At 43.4% G+C, this 16833-nt stretch overlaps 1 protein-coding gene across 6 annotated transcripts in view; it reads left to right on the top strand.

Moving 5' to 3' along the window:
* The window catches only part of TIAM2 (TIAM Rac1 associated GEF 2), a 231503-nt gene that overhangs the window by 159164 nt on the left and 55506 nt on the right, over positions 1-16833 (top strand). For all 6 annotated transcript variants that reach the window (XM_039234099.1, XM_039234098.1, XM_039234101.1 and 3 more), the window contains exons 10-14: positions 442-603; positions 2457-2561; positions 2763-2841; positions 5363-5455; positions 6516-6776. In XM_039234099.1, coding sequence (XP_039090030.1) covers positions 442-603; positions 2457-2561; positions 2763-2841; positions 5363-5455; positions 6516-6776 — 700 coding nt within the window. The remainder of the gene's footprint in view (positions 1-441; positions 604-2456; positions 2562-2762; positions 2842-5362; positions 5456-6515; positions 6777-16833) is intronic.

Genomic DNA, 16833 nt, shown 5'->3' with positions numbered 1-16833 from the left:
TTAAGTGCAGTTCAGGTGACGTGGTGCGCAGGCATCAGTGGCCGTAAACAAGTATTGCAATTCACTGGGGTCGGGAAGGCAGATTTCACAGGGCCCTTGTCAACTGGCATTTCTGGAGCCGTGAGCATGGGCGTGAAGCACGCTTGTGTCCACTGTGTCATGTTGTAATGTGGGCTGGGTGGCAAATGGAACGTGGCTAGAAGGCTGGATGAGGAATCCATTGCCTTCCGGTCAGCCTTCCTGGGCTTCAGTTTTTGTGGGTTCAGTGAATGAAGAGACACTGGGCTTGGCTGCCCCAGAGGGTTAGGAGAAGCCAGATCTGGAAGGACTGCCACTGGGCTTTTTATAAACTACGCCGTGAATCCGGGGGATGTGTTTTTAGTAGTGTCCGTCCCTTGTTTATCAAATCTGTCCGTATTTCCTTGTGGTATCTGAAAACAGGTCGATGAACTTCTGCATATATACGGTTCAGCAGCTGATGGTGTTCCCCGAGACAGCACCTGGGAAGCCCAGACCTACATTCATTTTCAGGATAATCAAGGAGTTACTGTAACAATCAAACCAGAACATAGAGTGGAAGATATTTTGACCTTGGCATGCAAGGTAATGGGTTTGGCCACAGAACTGTGTCTCCGTAGACATAATCATTAATGTTGCCCTCCTATGCCTTCTAAATCCGTGTGATATTTAAGACTTCCCTTTCTGCTCTAGAGAAAAGATTAACATCCATTAATCAATGTGCTTAGAAATAGTCATATTTATTAACTTAATTTGCATTCTCCTCTTCCATCTTTTGGAAGAATGAGTGGTTAGGTTATGGCCCCTCACCTTCATAAAGAACCTGACCTATTTTACTGGAATCTATGTATACCTTTAGAATTAAATGTAGGTATACTGGAATAATTTTTAATATCTAGAATAATTTTGAAAACTGTTGTTATTAAATTCCTTAGAGACACTGTGAGAAAGTGGCATGAACTTGGAAGTAGATTTAATCCTAAACAGTTTTACTGAGATTCTCCAGATTAAACGAGTAACTTAATACACCATTCACAGCTGCAGCATGGAGATGATTATGAGATGATGTCTCACTCGTTACTCAAACTGGGTTTTATTTCTGAAAAGAACATTTATGCTAAGTCTTAAAGGACCTGCTGAGATAAGACTCCACGTCAGAGCAGATGTTTTTAATCCACCAGGTGGCGTAGTAGAGCTGAACTATTTTTAAGTTTTCAGAGAAAATGCCATGGAATACATGAAATGGTAAGAAAAGGCATGTAGACTTTGATGACTTTATCAGGTACACTTAACAGGTGTGGATAATCTTTCAGTTTGACTGAAACCTTAGGATACCATATATATATGTAGCTTACATTCTTAAGAAAATTAATTTCCTTTTACTTCGCTATGTAAGGCTTTTACTCAGGCAGCCAACAATATTGCTTTATACAAACAATGTTAGTTATGAACTTCATAAGTTTTTTTTTTTAAATGTTTTTATTTATTTCTAGGAGAGAGAGAGAGAGAGAGAGAGAGAGACAGCGTGAGCAGGGGAGGGTCAGAGAGAGAGGGAGTCACAGACTGAAACAGGCTCCAGGCTCCGAGCTGGCAGTCAGCACAGAGCCCGACGCGGGGCCCGAACCCACGAACCACGAGATCATGACCTAAGCGAAAGTCGGACGCTTAACCGACTAAGCCACCCAGGCGCCCCTGAACTTCATAAGTTTTCTAAATGGTAGAGGATGCCAGAGGTCACAGTGGGTCAGTTAGACCCAGTTACATAGGTCTGAGATAATTCCTGAATCAATGAATGAGCACATGTGCATACATTTTCCTTTTGAAAATTTTTTGGGGTATGAAATCCTAATTCTGAGATTCACATTTTGCAAATTAGTCATGAGAAATAGCTTCAAGCTACGTGAAACCAACGTATAAAATGATAGTATTTGCTGAGATGGTGAGATCTATCAGATGTATACCACCGTCGCTTCTTAGACGTATATCTCCTGGCTTTAGTAACAAGCAGCGTCATTTAGAGAAAACCTTTTTTATCTAAAAAAATATTTTTTAATGTTTGTTTATGTTAGAGAGAGAGAGACTGTGAGCAGGGGAGGAGCAGAGAGAGAGGGAGATACAGAATCGGAAGCAGGCTCCAGGCTCTAGGCTCTGAGCTGTCAGCACAGAGCCTCACACGGGGCTCGAACCCATGAACTGTTGAGATCATGACCTGAGCTGAAGTCAGACCCAGGCGCCCTCTTTAGAGAAAACCTTCTTAAAAATAATTACTTGTCCCTTCTTTCTTGTTTTGCACATTTAAATTCGAACTCTCATATATGGGTTTAAACTCTACAAACCATATACAGTATTTCCTTCAGAAGTCTCCACTTTGAGTCTTAATGAACAACAGAATTGAGATAGAACCTGTAAAGTCTGAGGAACCGTCACTCTCCTTACAGATGAGGCAGCTGGAACCCAGCCACTACGGCCTGCAGCTTCGGAGATTAGTGGATGAGAGCATCGAGTGCTGTGTGCCCGCACCGTACGAGTATATGCAGGAGCAGGCAAGTGCGCATTAGCTCTAGGAAGGGGGGCGGCAGCCACGGCCATGGCCTCTTGGTGGTAAAGTGTGTGATTTGTGTGTGTGTTGGCAGGGGGCTTTGTTTGAATTTGGCATCTAGTTTGAAAATCATCAAAATAAATTTCCAAGCTACCATGACATTAAATTTCTGGGTTTTTTTTTTTTTTTTTTGTTCCTTTTGTAGATTTATGACGAAATAGAAATCTTTCCACTAAGTGTCTACGATGTGCAGCTCACGAAGACGGGCAGCGTGTCTGACTTCGGTGAGCCTGGGGCCCCTGTCAGGGAAGCCCGTCCTCGCTTAGTTTGGCCCCAGGACGTTTGGACCTCGTTTTTTAAAACTTACGTTTACGTTTCCAGTGTGAACTCTGGCAGAGCTTCTTTTCTCTTCCTTCATCTCTGTTTCCATCAGGCTAAAAAGAGAGGTATTGACAATAGGGGAAAAGGCCAAAGTAATACTTCCCCAAAAGGGAAGGAGTATAAAAATTGATGAGTTTGAAATGATGGTGATTAAGAGTAACAACGAATTCAGTTTGTGTGAGGTGCTGTTTGAGGCTGAATAACGCCTGATTCACCTCCATGTGTTTGCTCTCAACTTTTCACCTGTCTGGAATGCTGCCCCTCATGGTTCCCATCCGCCAAATCCACCATGCCCTCCAAGAGCTAACTGAAGGTCTAGCTTTTTTTTTTTTTCCTGTTTTATTATGTTTGAGGGTGGGGGCGGGGAGAGGAAGGAGCCGAGAGAGAGAGAGAGAGAGAGAGGAAGAGAGAGAGAATCCTAAGCCGGTCTGTGCTGACAGCACAGAGCCTGATGTGAGGCTTGAACCCACAAACTGTGAGATCATGATCTGAACCAAAATTGAAGTTGGGCACTTAACCAAGTTAGCCACCCAGATGCCCCATGAAACTCTGACTTTCTTCAGGAAGGTTTATCTAATTGCTTTACCTTCAACTTAAAAATTAAGAGTCAGTGTTACCCAAGTCACTTTGTAACATCTGATCCTTGCATTTCCATACGTATGTATTTAAATTTGGCTTTGAGCTCCTCATGGACCGTGCTCATGTCTAAATGTTCAGTTCCATATTTTATTCTATTTTTCACCATAGGAACTCAGTAATTAGACATGATCAGGACACATCTCTGTTAAAGACTGTTTCTTGTCTTGTTGGATACGTTGATGTAATTTTTCCCCTTGAATCTACCTGATGAAATTCTAGTCATTGTAATATGTTAATGCTTTCTTGTGATTTGTTCTTTTTTTTTTCTTTTAACTGATATAACTGACATGCTCTTTGTTTCTTAATTTACATAGTTTGTTTTGACCAATGCTATGTTGGTTTTCCCTCTGAAGCCTTCGTAGCATTTTGCCTATGTGCTTTTGGCCTTTGCTCTCCTTTCTGTGATGGGTGTTTGTGAATCTTCTTTGTATTTTGAATAACTGAAGATACTTCCAAAGATACCCTTTGGTGACCCCCGTCTGCCAGGCTCTGCCTGAGGCACAGAGGAAACGGGGACGTGTCATTCTTTTTATCATCAGAAAACTCCCCATATTCTGGGACCTAGTCGTGGAAACGAGGGCTCCCCACTGTGGAATCAGAGAGAAGGGCACTCTCCAAGTGAGGGGGATGCGTTCTGAGGAGGAGCTCTCTCATCTGGGTTTTGCATGTGGTCACATTTAGGGGAAGAACAGTATCCATCCAAGTGGTTTTTTTACCTGCCTAAAGTGCCTACCCTCGTATAGAGTTGTTTCTTAACAAATATTTTGTATTCGAATTTTATTTTTTTCAGCAAGAATATCTTCTGATTTCAACTTCTAGAAACTTTTAAAAAAGAATTTTTTTAATGTGTGTTTATTTTTGAGAGCGAGAGAGACAGTGTGAGCAGGGGAGGGGCAGAGAGAGGGGGGTACAGAATCTGAAGCAGGCTCCAGGCTCCGAGCTGTCAGCACAGAGCCCAACACGGGGCTTGAATTCACAAACCACAAGATCATGACCTCAGCCGAAGTCAGATGCTTAACCGACTGAGCCCCCCAGGTGCCCCTAGAAAAATTTTTAAAAATGTATGTGGTAAAATACACATAACCAAGTTTACCATTGTAACCAGTAAGCGTGGTTCAAAACAACCATTCAGTGACATTAAATACATTCACATTGTTGTGCAGCCAGTAACATCATCCCTGTTCAGAACCATTTTCATCTTGCAGAACTGGAACTCTGTACCTATTGCACAGTCTGTCACTCCCCATTCCTCCTCCCCCCAGTCCCTGCCAACCACCATTCTGCTTTCTGTGCCTGTGAATTTGCACTAAGAATGTTATATAAGTGGAATCATACAGTATTGTTCTTTTGCGACTGGCTTATCTCACAGAGGATAGCGTCCTCTGGGTGTGTCCCTGTTATAGCAAGTATTGGAATCTCTTTCCTTCTTATGAGTGAATAATTCTGCTGTATGTCTATTCTGCATTTTGTTTTCCATTTATCTGGCAGAAAGTGGTTGGGTTGCTTTCAGCTTTTGGCTCCTGTAAATAATGCTGCTCTAAACGTGGGTATATTGTCTCTGCTTTTGAAGAGGGCTGTGCACTCATATTAAACCTTTAGATCTGACACGTTCCCCCTTTTCTGCCCTTGCTAGATAATCTGCGTTTTCAAATTACTTGTAATTTGACTTTCTTGACACTGCGTACTTGTGAGAGTAGACGTCCCGGGGAATACTGCCGACTGAGTTGGAGAAATTAATTAGTGCGCTGAAGTTAGACTTGTGTTTTCTCTCCTTTTCCCTCGTAGGGTTTGCAGTGACAGCGCGGGTGGACGAGCACCAGCATCTCAGCCGAATATTTATAAGTGACGTTCTCCCTGATGGCCTGGCATATGGAGAAGGTCCGCACAGCACGCAGTGTCTCTGTTCTCTCTTAATTCAAAGCTATGGGATGCAGTCTGCCCAGGGAAATGTCTTCTTACAGCTTTGTCAGGAAGTGGTTTGTGCTAGAATTAAAAATAAACTTAACAGTTTAATTGAAAATGCATATGCATAGGGCGCCTGGGTGACTTAGTTGGGTGAGCATCCGACACCAGCTCAGGTCACGATCTCCTGGTCTGTGCGCGTCGGGCTCTGTGCTGACTGCCAGCTTGGAGCCTGGAGCCTATTTCAGAGTCTGTATCTCCCTCTCTCTCTGACCCTCTCCTGCTCACGCTGTCTCTCTCTTTCTCCTAGAAATAAATAAAAATATTAAAAAAAAAGAAAAAAAGAAAATGCGTCTGCGTACATATGTACATGGAGGATTTTGAAGGAGAGTATGAGCATATACAGAGACAGTACACATGCATGTGTACAGACAGGCGGAGAAAGAGAATGGGAGAGTCAGACATAGGTACAAGTGTTATTTCACAAGGCATTTAACATCAGGTACAGGAACAAAAGACTTGCCTGGCTGGCTCATTCGGTAGAGCATGGAGCTCTCAATCTTGGGGTTGTGAGTTTAAGCCCCATATTCGGTGTAAAGCTTACTTAACCCCTGTCCCCACAAAACTTAAAACTGTTCCTTCTTTGTTTTTTAATGTTTGCTTATTTTTGAGAAGGGAGGGAGGAGGAGCAGAGGAAGGGAAGGACAGAGAGAGAATCCCAAGCAGGCTCTGCACTGTCATTGTGGAGCCCGATGTGGGGCTTGAGCTCACGAACCATGAGATCATGACCTGAGCTGAAGTGATGCTTAGCTGACTGAGCCCTCACCCAGGCGCCCCATTCCTTCCAATCCCAGTCCTGAGAGAGTGAAATTTGCTATCAGTGCCTTCTGAGTACTGTACGCTTTGGCGTTTGAAGAGCGCAGTGGAACAGTCCCTAAGAACATGTGGCTTCAGCTTGTAGCTGCCCTTTGTCTTCATGTTAAAATCTGTCAACAATCTCTTTTTCCTTCCTCTGTTTCCTCTTCCTCGTTCTCAGGGTTGAGAAAGGGCAGTGAAATCATGACCTTAAATGGGGAAGCTGTATCTGATCTGGACCTTAAGCAGATGGAGGGCCTGTTTTCTGAGAAGACCGTTGGGCTCACACTCATTGCCCGGCCGCCAGACACAAAAGGAAACTTGTGTTCTTCGTGGTCAGACAGTGACCTGTTCTCAAAGGACCAGAAGAGTCTGCCCCCTCCAAACCAGTCCCAGCTTCTGGAAGAATTCCTGGATAACTTTAAAAAGAATACAACCAATGGTAAGGCTTTGTTCCTTCTTTGGTTTTCACAGCTATTATCAACAGTTGATATTTTTAGGCTGTAATTTTGCTTGCAAACTTGGATGATTTAGCTCTTCAAAGAATGTTTTGTCATTTATTAGGGGAGCACAGATGCCAACCAAGTAGATTTAATAAAATTTCCTTGCATTGTAGAAATTAGAACACTTTCATAAAAATATAAAATAAATTTCTGCACAAGTCAATATTCTTTAAAATCGCAGAATCTTTAAAAATCACCCACAACGTTTTGTTTTTTTTTAATGTTTTTATTTATTAATAATAAGAGAGAGAGAGAGAGACAGCGTGAGCAGGAGAGGGTCAGAGAGAGAGGGAGTCACAGACTGAAACAGGCTCCGGGCTCTGAGCTGGCAGTCAGCACAGAGCCCGACGCAGGGGCTCGAACCCACGAACCGCGAGATCATGACCTAAGCGAAAGTCGGACGCTTAACCGACTAAGCCACCCAGGCGCCCCTCCCACAATGTTTTGTATTGTAATTGCTTTGTGACTGGAGATAGATGAAAGCCAACATAAATGGCAAAGTTGATTTTTCTCTTCAGTTGACTCTAAGGCAAAAACATTTTGCAGCAATCTCTTGGGTTCTTAGAAGATGGATACAATTTAATTCTCTGCCTCTGTTGTTAAGTACTACTTTCTCAGGAAACTGCAAACTTTTTTTTTTAAAGGTTAAAACTTTGTTTAATGTTTAATTTTGAGAGAGAGAGAGAGAGAGAGACACAGAGACAGAGCATGAGCAGGGGAAGGGCAGAGAGAGAGGGAGACACAGAATCCGAGGCAGGTTCTAGGCTTCTGAGCTGTCAGCGCAGAGCCTGACACAGGGCTTGAACCCACGAACAGCGAGATCATGACCTGAGCGGAAGTTGGGCGCTCAACTAGACTGAGCCATCCAGGTGCCCCTAAACTGCAGACTTTTAATAGGGGTCATAAATGTTAAAATTTTGCCCATGTTTAAAAATGAAAAGCTGTATGCCAGCTTATTTTTCTAAACGTAAAATTCCCATGTGAGAAATTAACCTGAAGGTCTGCATTGCTTGAGTTGCTTCTTCAGATGCACTTCGTATATAAGTCAGAGGCCCCAGCTCATACTGGAAACCTGTAGTTTCCCTCTGTGTTCCTCAGGGAAGCTGGTGAACTCCCCCAGGAGACTGAGCACAGGGTCTTGATGTTGTGTGCACACAAGGGGATTTGTATTCTTAATTGTAGTGATAGATTTTCAATTGAAGTCTCTGCATCATTACCAGAAATGAGTGAAAAACACAAAAAGGGTTGTTTGGAGAGATTTAATTATAAAGCCAGTTTATTAGGTCATTTTTGGAATTAAAAAATCAGATATAAGATTTGTGATTCAATAAGGTACACAGTGCTTTCTCCGCCTCTCTTGGGGCTTTGCTGCAATTTAAAATGCTATTAAATGGACTCTTGGCATATGAAAGCAGGTGTCATAAAGCAGAAATCGTGATGGAACTAATTAATTACTTGGTTATATTAGGGCCATCACTCAGTGACCGTGAGCTCTGTTACAGGCCTGAGCACTCCGTATAATACGTGCCTCTGTCCATTCGTTGGATTCATTATTCTTAAGGGGTATATTCACTGCCTGTTATACCTCTATGTATTTTATCATAATAAGAAATCGTTGAAGAGTCTCTAACATTTTTGATACTGTAGGAATGAATTTCTCTAGAAAGTGGCAAATTTACCTTTTTTTTCATTAATAGTGTGGATCAAGCAGGTCAGCTAAGCTAATTTATTACCCCATTTTGTTTGTTTTGTGCAGAAACAATACACAGAGGTCCTAGGTCAGAAAGTCGTTATATTATTCATCCCAGGGAGCCATTCTCGTGCTCGAAACCTTTATAACTTGCCTCAGGGGTACCGATGTCTGTGTAAACACGTGGCTCCCCATGTCCGTGTATACACGTGGCTCCGCTGGTCAGACTGGCAGCGCTTTTCCATAGCTGGTCTTCCTCCGGGTCCCTACCCAGCTGCAGCGCGTCCGTCTGTTCGACCGTCCCAAGGCGTGCTTTCCTGCCATCCGGGGGAGAGCCACTGACCACTCTCTGGTTTCGTGGCAAGCCCACGTGTCCAGCGGGGCTGAGCCCTTCTCCCCAGATCGCCCTGCGCCCTGGGGTTTTGCCATCTGTCTCCCTTACTGATGTGCTTATGTTGGAAACAAAACAGCCATAATGCGCTGCTTCCCCAGATACTTGGCAAATTTATTTGCTTTCTTTGTTTTTTTTCTTTTTTGTGTGTTTAAGTTTATTTGAGAGAGACAGTGCGAGTTGGAGGGGGGGCAGAGAGAGAGAGAGAGAGAGAGAGAGAGAGACTCCCAAGCAGGCTCTGCGTTGCCAGTGCAGAGCCCTATGTGGGGCTGGAACTCAGGAAACCAAAGAGATGACCTGAGACGAAAGCTAGAGCCGGACTCTTAACCGACTGAGCCACCCAGGCGCCCCTGTTTTTTTTTTTTAAGTAGTTGTGTAGCTTGTGAAGGAAGAAAATGCCTGAGAATGAACATCTCAGAAGGAAGTCTGTGTTCTTAAGGATGGAGGAAAAGAAAATAAGGGATAGGTGTGGGCATGGCAAATTGGAAGATAAAGGAAAAGAGTGTGCACAAAAGAGTCCGTCATTTGTGCACAGTATTGCGATGACCCCCGAGAGAGCCTGTGTTTGGGAGATGCAAGGGGGGGTGATATGGTGGAGGGCGTGCAGCCTTTGAGCCACACCTGGACTTGAGTCCTGGCTGCCCTTGCCGGTGATGTGACCGTGGGTGCAGGTGGATCACCAGATGCGGGGACAATTCTGAGGTGCGTACCACAGTTCTTCACATGGTTCCAGAGGAATTGAGCCTCGCTTGCATGTAGCAGCCTCATTTGCACAACTTTGATGGGATTTCTCCCCTTCTGGTCTCACCTTCCCTATTCCGTCACTTGGGCCTCTTGGGATCACCTTCCAAATACACTTGTAACCACCCCCGTCCTTGGCTTGGACTCTGCTTTTGGGGAGTCCATGTTGAAGACATTGAGCCTTGGTCTCTCATCTGGAAGATAAGCTTTCGCCCCTCACCCAAACAGGTCACTATGAGGGAGGCCACGTCTGTGCGTGTCTAGCCCAGCTCCTTACGTGGCAAGAATTCCAAAAATGGAGTCTGCTCTTCCCTCTCTGATGTAGCTTAATGGTTTATTTAAAATTACCTTGTTGCCCTTTGGCCACTGAATTAGAAAATGGTAGTCCCATTTTCTTGCTAAGAAAAATTAAAAATTACACAAAGGAAACAGCTTAAATGACTTTGATGAGCAACTTTTCATATAATTTTGAGCTGTACCTAGGAGTGGGCATCTCAGAGTCTGCCTTTCCCTCAATTTCATGTTCCCTTAGCACTCCCGGAAGGCGGCCCGATTCTTGAAAAGAAGGAAGATTTTCCTGTTTTGTTTTCCTCTCCCTGTTACAAAACAAACAAAAAACCCCCCAAAACCAAAACACCCAGCTGGTGCTCTGGAAGGGAAGACCTGTGTTTGTTGTTGTTGTTTAGAAATGTAAGAATATCAGAAGGTAGAAGAAGAAGTTGAGCTCTCATTTTGGGCATATCTTGACTACCCATGAGGAATGTTTACTGACCCCATATTGGGTGTTCAAAATGTATGAGGCCCTGGGGACAAGCTACTTGGAGTTTATTTATTTATTTATTTTTTATTTTTTTTAATAGTTTATTGTCAAGTTGGTTTCCATATAACATCCAGTGCTCATCCCCACAAGTACTACATTGAGTTTAGGGCTTTTGGTCTACTTTTGGTTTGGTCAGGTATCCAGGAAGTTATCTTTTTTAGTCTCTTGATCAGGTCAGAGCAAACAAAACAAAACCCCTTATCATGTACGTATCTGACTGAAAAAAAGCACTGGCAACAGTCACAGATCCAAAGAACCAGGGCAGTGATTGTAGCTCCCTGATGAGCACCTGTGCTTTTCTAGAAAAGAAGCGTCCTAATGGTATTTAGGACCCATTGATATGTATGATGTTGAGGGAAATGGTTCCCAGGTTTTGTGGTGCGTTAGACCTGATAAACTTGAAATACACATTCTTGGGTCTGGCTGTCCGTTCCTTCAGGAAGTCTGGGGTGGCCTGAGCTCCACTGTTAACTGGGCTCTGGGGGTCAAGTCTAAAGGAGGCAGGTCTCTACCTGAGAGTTAGGACCTGCTCTTTCTTGAACCTTCGCGTGCCAAAGGTCTGGGAATGAAATGAGAGAATCTGTGTGAAGTTCTCAGCAAATGACAGCTGCTGTGTTTGTGTGTTTTTATTCTCTCAATGAGGGATTATATGCCCCAAACCACCACCATTGTCCTCAGTGGCTCAGGATGCAGCAAGTTGACCTGTTAGCTCATTTGCTCCACAGCCCACTCTCAGGAGACACTGGCCCATTCAGCCAGTTGAGGACACTGAGAAGCAGAGAACTTCGCAGAGTCACTGGCTTTGCCGTGATCTTCCTGTGATCCTCTGGTGAAGAGTGGAGTAGAGAGGAACACATCGAGAATTGATGAGCATTCATTATTAAGTTCCTTGGTTTCCTTAGAATGAATGACCATTTGATCCTTGCTTTAAAGGTGTGAATTTCAGTTCTGCTTATCCCCAGTGGAAAGAGAGGAAATGTATATAGGCTGTGTTTGACTTTAAGTGGAAATCTCCTCTGTAAAGACTTATTACAGAGAGATTAATTTTGCTGCTAGAATCCCCCAAAGAGGCTGGTGTTAGTTTTGAGCCAACAGGGCCACCATTGAATGGCTTGGGTGCGCCAGCCCACATTCTACCGGGTTCCTGTTAATGCCAGTTTTGTGGTTTATATTGAAACTCCTTCTCTGGGGTATGCCATCTTTTAAGAAATTCCAACAGCTTTTAAGAGAGTCTTGTTGGGCATAGAATTCCTGAACAAAGTCTTTCTGTCAACACTGAGCTTGTTGTGGCATTCACGTAGTCTCCTTCCGCAAACAGCGATTACACTGTGCTCAGAGAGTCAGGGGATATTTAATAGGAGACCAAATAGAGACCTGTGTTCCTGCTCCCACTTCAACAAGATCAGCCCAGCAGTGCTTGTCCGATGATGAGGGTAATTGCAGCCTGAGGTTTTTTTTTTTTTTTTTTTTTTTTTTTAATTCCCCACCCAGCTTGGAATCACTCTCTAAAGTTGATTATGAGTAGTGTAGATCCTTGGAGCTACCAGAAGCCACTTAGATGCAAATTTGCTCTTTGGAATGAATTGCTCCTGGGACTGTGTCTGTCCCTTCTACAGCTTTTCCCCGGGGGAGGAATTCCAGAGCCAGCTCCGATGTGACAAACCCACTAATTTCCTATTGGGGGGGGCGGGGTGAGGGCACTGGGGCTTCCATAGTCTGGTGTGGGATGACAAGCAGCACTCAGTCCTGGGAATGGTCTGTTTGTGCGTGAGACTGCTGTTACCGAGTCTGGCTGGCTGCCACCCAGATCCCCCGATGTAAAAGTGTATGAGTTCCTGAAGATGGTTGGTGCCTTAAAAAACTCAAAAACAAATGAGTGTGAAATATACCACTTTTACCAAGACACAGAGAACTTTGGTATCAGAAGTCTTTGTTCCTTATAATGGTGCCAAAGGTCGTTTTTCATTTCATCAGTGGAAGTGAGCATGTGGCTTTCTGTGGGGAGAGGAGGGAACTGTGGTCTGTAGATAAAATTCTTGTATAAAATAGTGGTGCTGGGGGATTTGGTCCCCTTTTTCTCATTCTTCGCCCTTCATTCATCCACTTGTTTATTTAACAACTAAACAATAATGTTCCGCTAAATGTTGCAGATACATAAAGATGAATTAGACATTATTTTCTATCCCCAAGAAGCTTATAGTTGAGTGGGAAAAGTAAAACACCTGTAAATAATAATTCACTGTTTAAAAAAAGAAACTTTTCAATAAGGAGAAGTCCAGCTCAATTAGAATTCCCACTGATGTTTTTGTTTTCTTTTGAGCAAGGGTTTCAAAAAAGAGGCATGCGAAATTGGAGAAAGGTTGGCATTTGCTTTGAGCACTGCTGATGGACAGGTTACCGATTGGGAGGTGTGCAGAGTGGGGTCCGGAGGACGTTTCACATACAGTATGCAACCTGGGACCCAGACCACGTGTGGAGGTCGCTGAGCTAGTGTGTGAGCTGGAAATAAAATTGGGAAGTCTTTTGGGGATTGTAGAAAAACCCTAAATTGCAGGAATATATAACATGTATCTGAAAAACCTGCTGAGTATGGCATTACTTTCCCCTGCCTTATATAAAATGCAGAGGATTTGTCTGGTCACTTAATGACCACTGATGCACAGCTTGAAATGCTTCTAGGTGGGTATTCTGCCTTTTGCATATCTGCTTTATTATTCCATGACTGTGTTTTCATTCCTTTGGGCCTTAAAGCATTGTTTTTAATGACCACAAGCCCCTTGCAAAGTAAATACTCAAATAAATGGCTTTTTTTTTTTTTTTTGAGTGGGGAGAAGAATGAAGAATTGAATTACTGTAGATGTCCCATAAAGTTACGGTGCGCCTCAGCCTGTGAAGCCATAGCCAGGAATGGTGTGGTCCCTGCAGGGCTGGTTAGGGGAGTGGCGGGAAGAGCCATGCTCGGCTGGCTTGTGGTAGGGAGGGGGGTGGCTAGGAGATGCCCCTATGGCATGGAGGTTGAGGCCATGTTGGGACTGAGGGAGAAGCTGGTAAGTGAGGTTCGCAGCATTTTGAGTTAAAAACCGGTCCTACACTATCTCTCCTAACCTTAAAGGCAAATTCATAATTTGCCAGAAATGGACAGAATTTCTCAGAAGAACACCATATGAGATTTCTGTGGGATATGTCACTTTTAATAGGCATTTGGGAGTTTGGGATGACTGGGTCGAACATAGTCCCCTGTGCGTGCAGCGTGAGCCAGCGTGCTGTGCGGTAGTACTTCTGGGAAGCCGTGGGGCGGTGTTGGAAAGAGGAAACTCTTTAGCCTGTTACATAAAAGAAGAAAAAGATCTGTTCCTGTGGGTATTATGAGTCCTGATTGCTAAATGATGCCTGTCTACATTTCCGTGCTTGTCCTTTGCGATGAGCCAAGAAATGAATTACGTTCCTGACCTTTTTCTTCCTTGTGAAGGAATTGAGACCATCAGGAAGGACTATGTAGGGATATCTCCTATTTAGCTTTTCGCTTCTGGAGATGGATATATTGTGTATCTCTGATTGTTTAGACTGGTAATACCTGTGCCCAGTGTGAAATTCCATTAGTATGAAGGGTTACACAGTGCAAGCTGTGTAGGGAAGTGGTTAAGAGCGTGGACGCTAGGCAGACGGCCTCGATTCAGTCTTGGTTCCAGGGCTGCCCCCTTACCAGCTGTGTGACCTTGGTTGGAGAAGCCACTTAATGGTCTGTGCTTAGTTTTTGCAACTGTAATATAGCCTAGGATTTTTATGGGATTAATAAGTTCCTATTTGGAAAGAACTAGATCCTGCCTGGCACATAGTAAAGGCCATGCAAGTGTTTGTTAACTGAATAACATAGGTAAATTTTTTTCCCCACTCTGTCCTTAGTCACCCATTTCTCTCCCGGAGGTAACCATTGGTCTTTGTTTCTTTCTCATTCTGGTCTGGAGACTCTTAAATGTTGAGGGAAATGGTGGGGTATTTTTCTGCTCTGTTTTATTACATTATCTTCATACATAGCTATGGAAGGCAGAAAAATCTACTACCCCCTCCCCAAGAATGTCGACACCCTAATCACTAGAACTTGTGAATATAGCAAAAGAAGTTACATGGCAAAAGAAACTTCAAAGATGTGACTAAATTAAGGATCTTGAGATGGGGATGTTATCCTGGATTATCTGGATGGGCCAGTGAAAGACAGAGGCTGGAGAGGCAGAATTGGAGATGTGAGGACATAAGCAGATTAAGAGTGATGTGGGCCTGTGAGCTGAGTAATGCACGCAGATTCTAGAATTTGCAGAGGCATTGGAACAGATTCTCCCTTAGAGCCTCCAGATGGAATACAGCCCAGCTGCCCACTTTAGTCTCCTGACCTCCAGGACTGTAAGATAATACATTTGAGTTAATGTGTCAAACACTGTGTTTGATGGCAGAGATACAGAAATAAAGAACCACAGTCCTACGTTGAGGCTGCAATGGGGTTGGAGCAGATGCGCCAACAGACGACAATCACAGTCCGCCGCATACAAGCTCTAGTCACACAGCTCCTAAATTTATTGGTCTCCAGGCCCTTGACCGTGGAAAATTGTCAAGGACTCCAAAGAGCTATTGTTATGCAGATTATGTTTATCGATGTTTATTATGTTAGAAATGTAAACTGAGGAATGTAAAAACTATTCACTAAAATTTATTTTAAAGTAAGAACAATGAATCTACTTCATGTTAACACAATAAGCATATTTTTGATACTTAGCCTACAAACAAAAAAATCAGAACAGTAGTTTTGTTTTACATTTTTGCAGTCTATTCAATGTGTATCCCCAGAGAAGAAAGCGGGATTTTAGATCACCTTCTGTGTATTAGCCTATTGCCGTGTTTGTTTTTATGAAAGTGGTTTGGAGAAAATCCATCCTCACACAGATATGTAGTTGCAGAAGAGAGAGGTATTTGAGTCATCTTTCAGATAATTGTGGATATTCTTTAATATTACACCAAAACTCAACAAGTGGTAATTCCTTCAAAGTGAGTTGCAGTGTGGGATCTGAAACATAAATGGTGGACTTTCTACTTGCTCCCATTAAAATCCATTGGCCTTACACTTTGAATGGATCTTTTAATCATGTGTGATTTTTGTAACATGCAGTGACTGCTTGGAAAATACTAGGTTGCTAGGTTACTCAGATCTTTCAAATATGGACATTTCACTGTACCACATTAAAATCACATTGATTTTTTTAATTTAAAAAAATTTTTTAATGTTTTATTTATATCTGAGAGAGAGAGAGAGAGACAGCGTGAGCAGGGGAGGGTCAGAGAGAGAGGGAGACACAGAATCTGAAACAGGCTCCAGGCTCTGAGCTGGCTGTCAGCACAGAGCCCGACTCAGCGCAAGATCGTGACCTGTGCCGAAGTCGAACGCTTAACCGACCAAGCCACCCAGGCACCCCTAAAATTGCATTGATTAATATCACCACCAGTTTCCTGTGGAAAAGGCTTGATATTGGGAAGCAGTCAGGGTCACAGTGGTGAACACAAGTTTTCCAGGATTTGAAGTTTTGCTAGAAAGTTGGAATTCTATCGACAGTACTGTCACATTTTTTTCTTGGAAGTGATAGGATGATTTTACCATTTTATTTATTGAGAGAGCGTGCATGTGCGGGGGTGGGGAGGGGCAGAGGGAAAGAAAGAGGAGAATCTTAAGCAGACTCCATGCGCATTGTGGGGCTCAGTCTCACAACCATGAGATTATGACCTGAGCCGAAATCAAGAGTTGGACACTTAACTGACTGAGTCACCCAGGCGCCTCTCACTGTGTTCAAGTAAAATAGTTTGTCACTTATTGTTTTGAGTAAAAATGGTTTTATAAAAAACAAAAACACAACTAATTCGGCTTGCAACCCAATGGTGTAAGTGCATTTTCTTGAAACAGCCATGGGTATTTCTCAAACATGTTCTCAAGAGTTGAGTTGTAATAAAATCAGCCATTTTTACTGCTTCATTGGGGACATTTTTTTGTTTTAAGTTTTTTCCGAGAGAGAGAGCATGAGCAGGGGAGAGCATGAGAGCACTGTGAGATCGTGACCTGAGCTGAAACCAAGAGTCGAACGCTTACCTGACTGAGCCACCCAGGTGTTCCCCCTTCCCCAGCAGAACATTCTTAATGGATGCTGCACGTTTCTTGATGTAAGCCTGTGGTAACGGAGTCTGTGATGACTAGTATGGTTGGCGCCACTGCTCTGATGTGTGGTACGACGCTAGCAGATCTACCCACGACTGCTTTGTGCTGTCATTGCAGATGTCCTCAGGGATAAAAAGGCAAATGACAGCTAGCATTATTAT

The sequence above is a fragment of the Hyaena hyaena genome, unplaced genomic scaffold (genome assembly GCF_003009895.1).
Source record: "Hyaena hyaena isolate Hyena2069 unplaced genomic scaffold, ASM300989v1 scaffold_81, whole genome shotgun sequence".
Taxonomy (NCBI): domain Eukaryota; kingdom Metazoa; phylum Chordata; class Mammalia; order Carnivora; family Hyaenidae; genus Hyaena; species Hyaena hyaena.
This window is presented reverse-complemented; position numbering and strand designations above follow the sequence as displayed.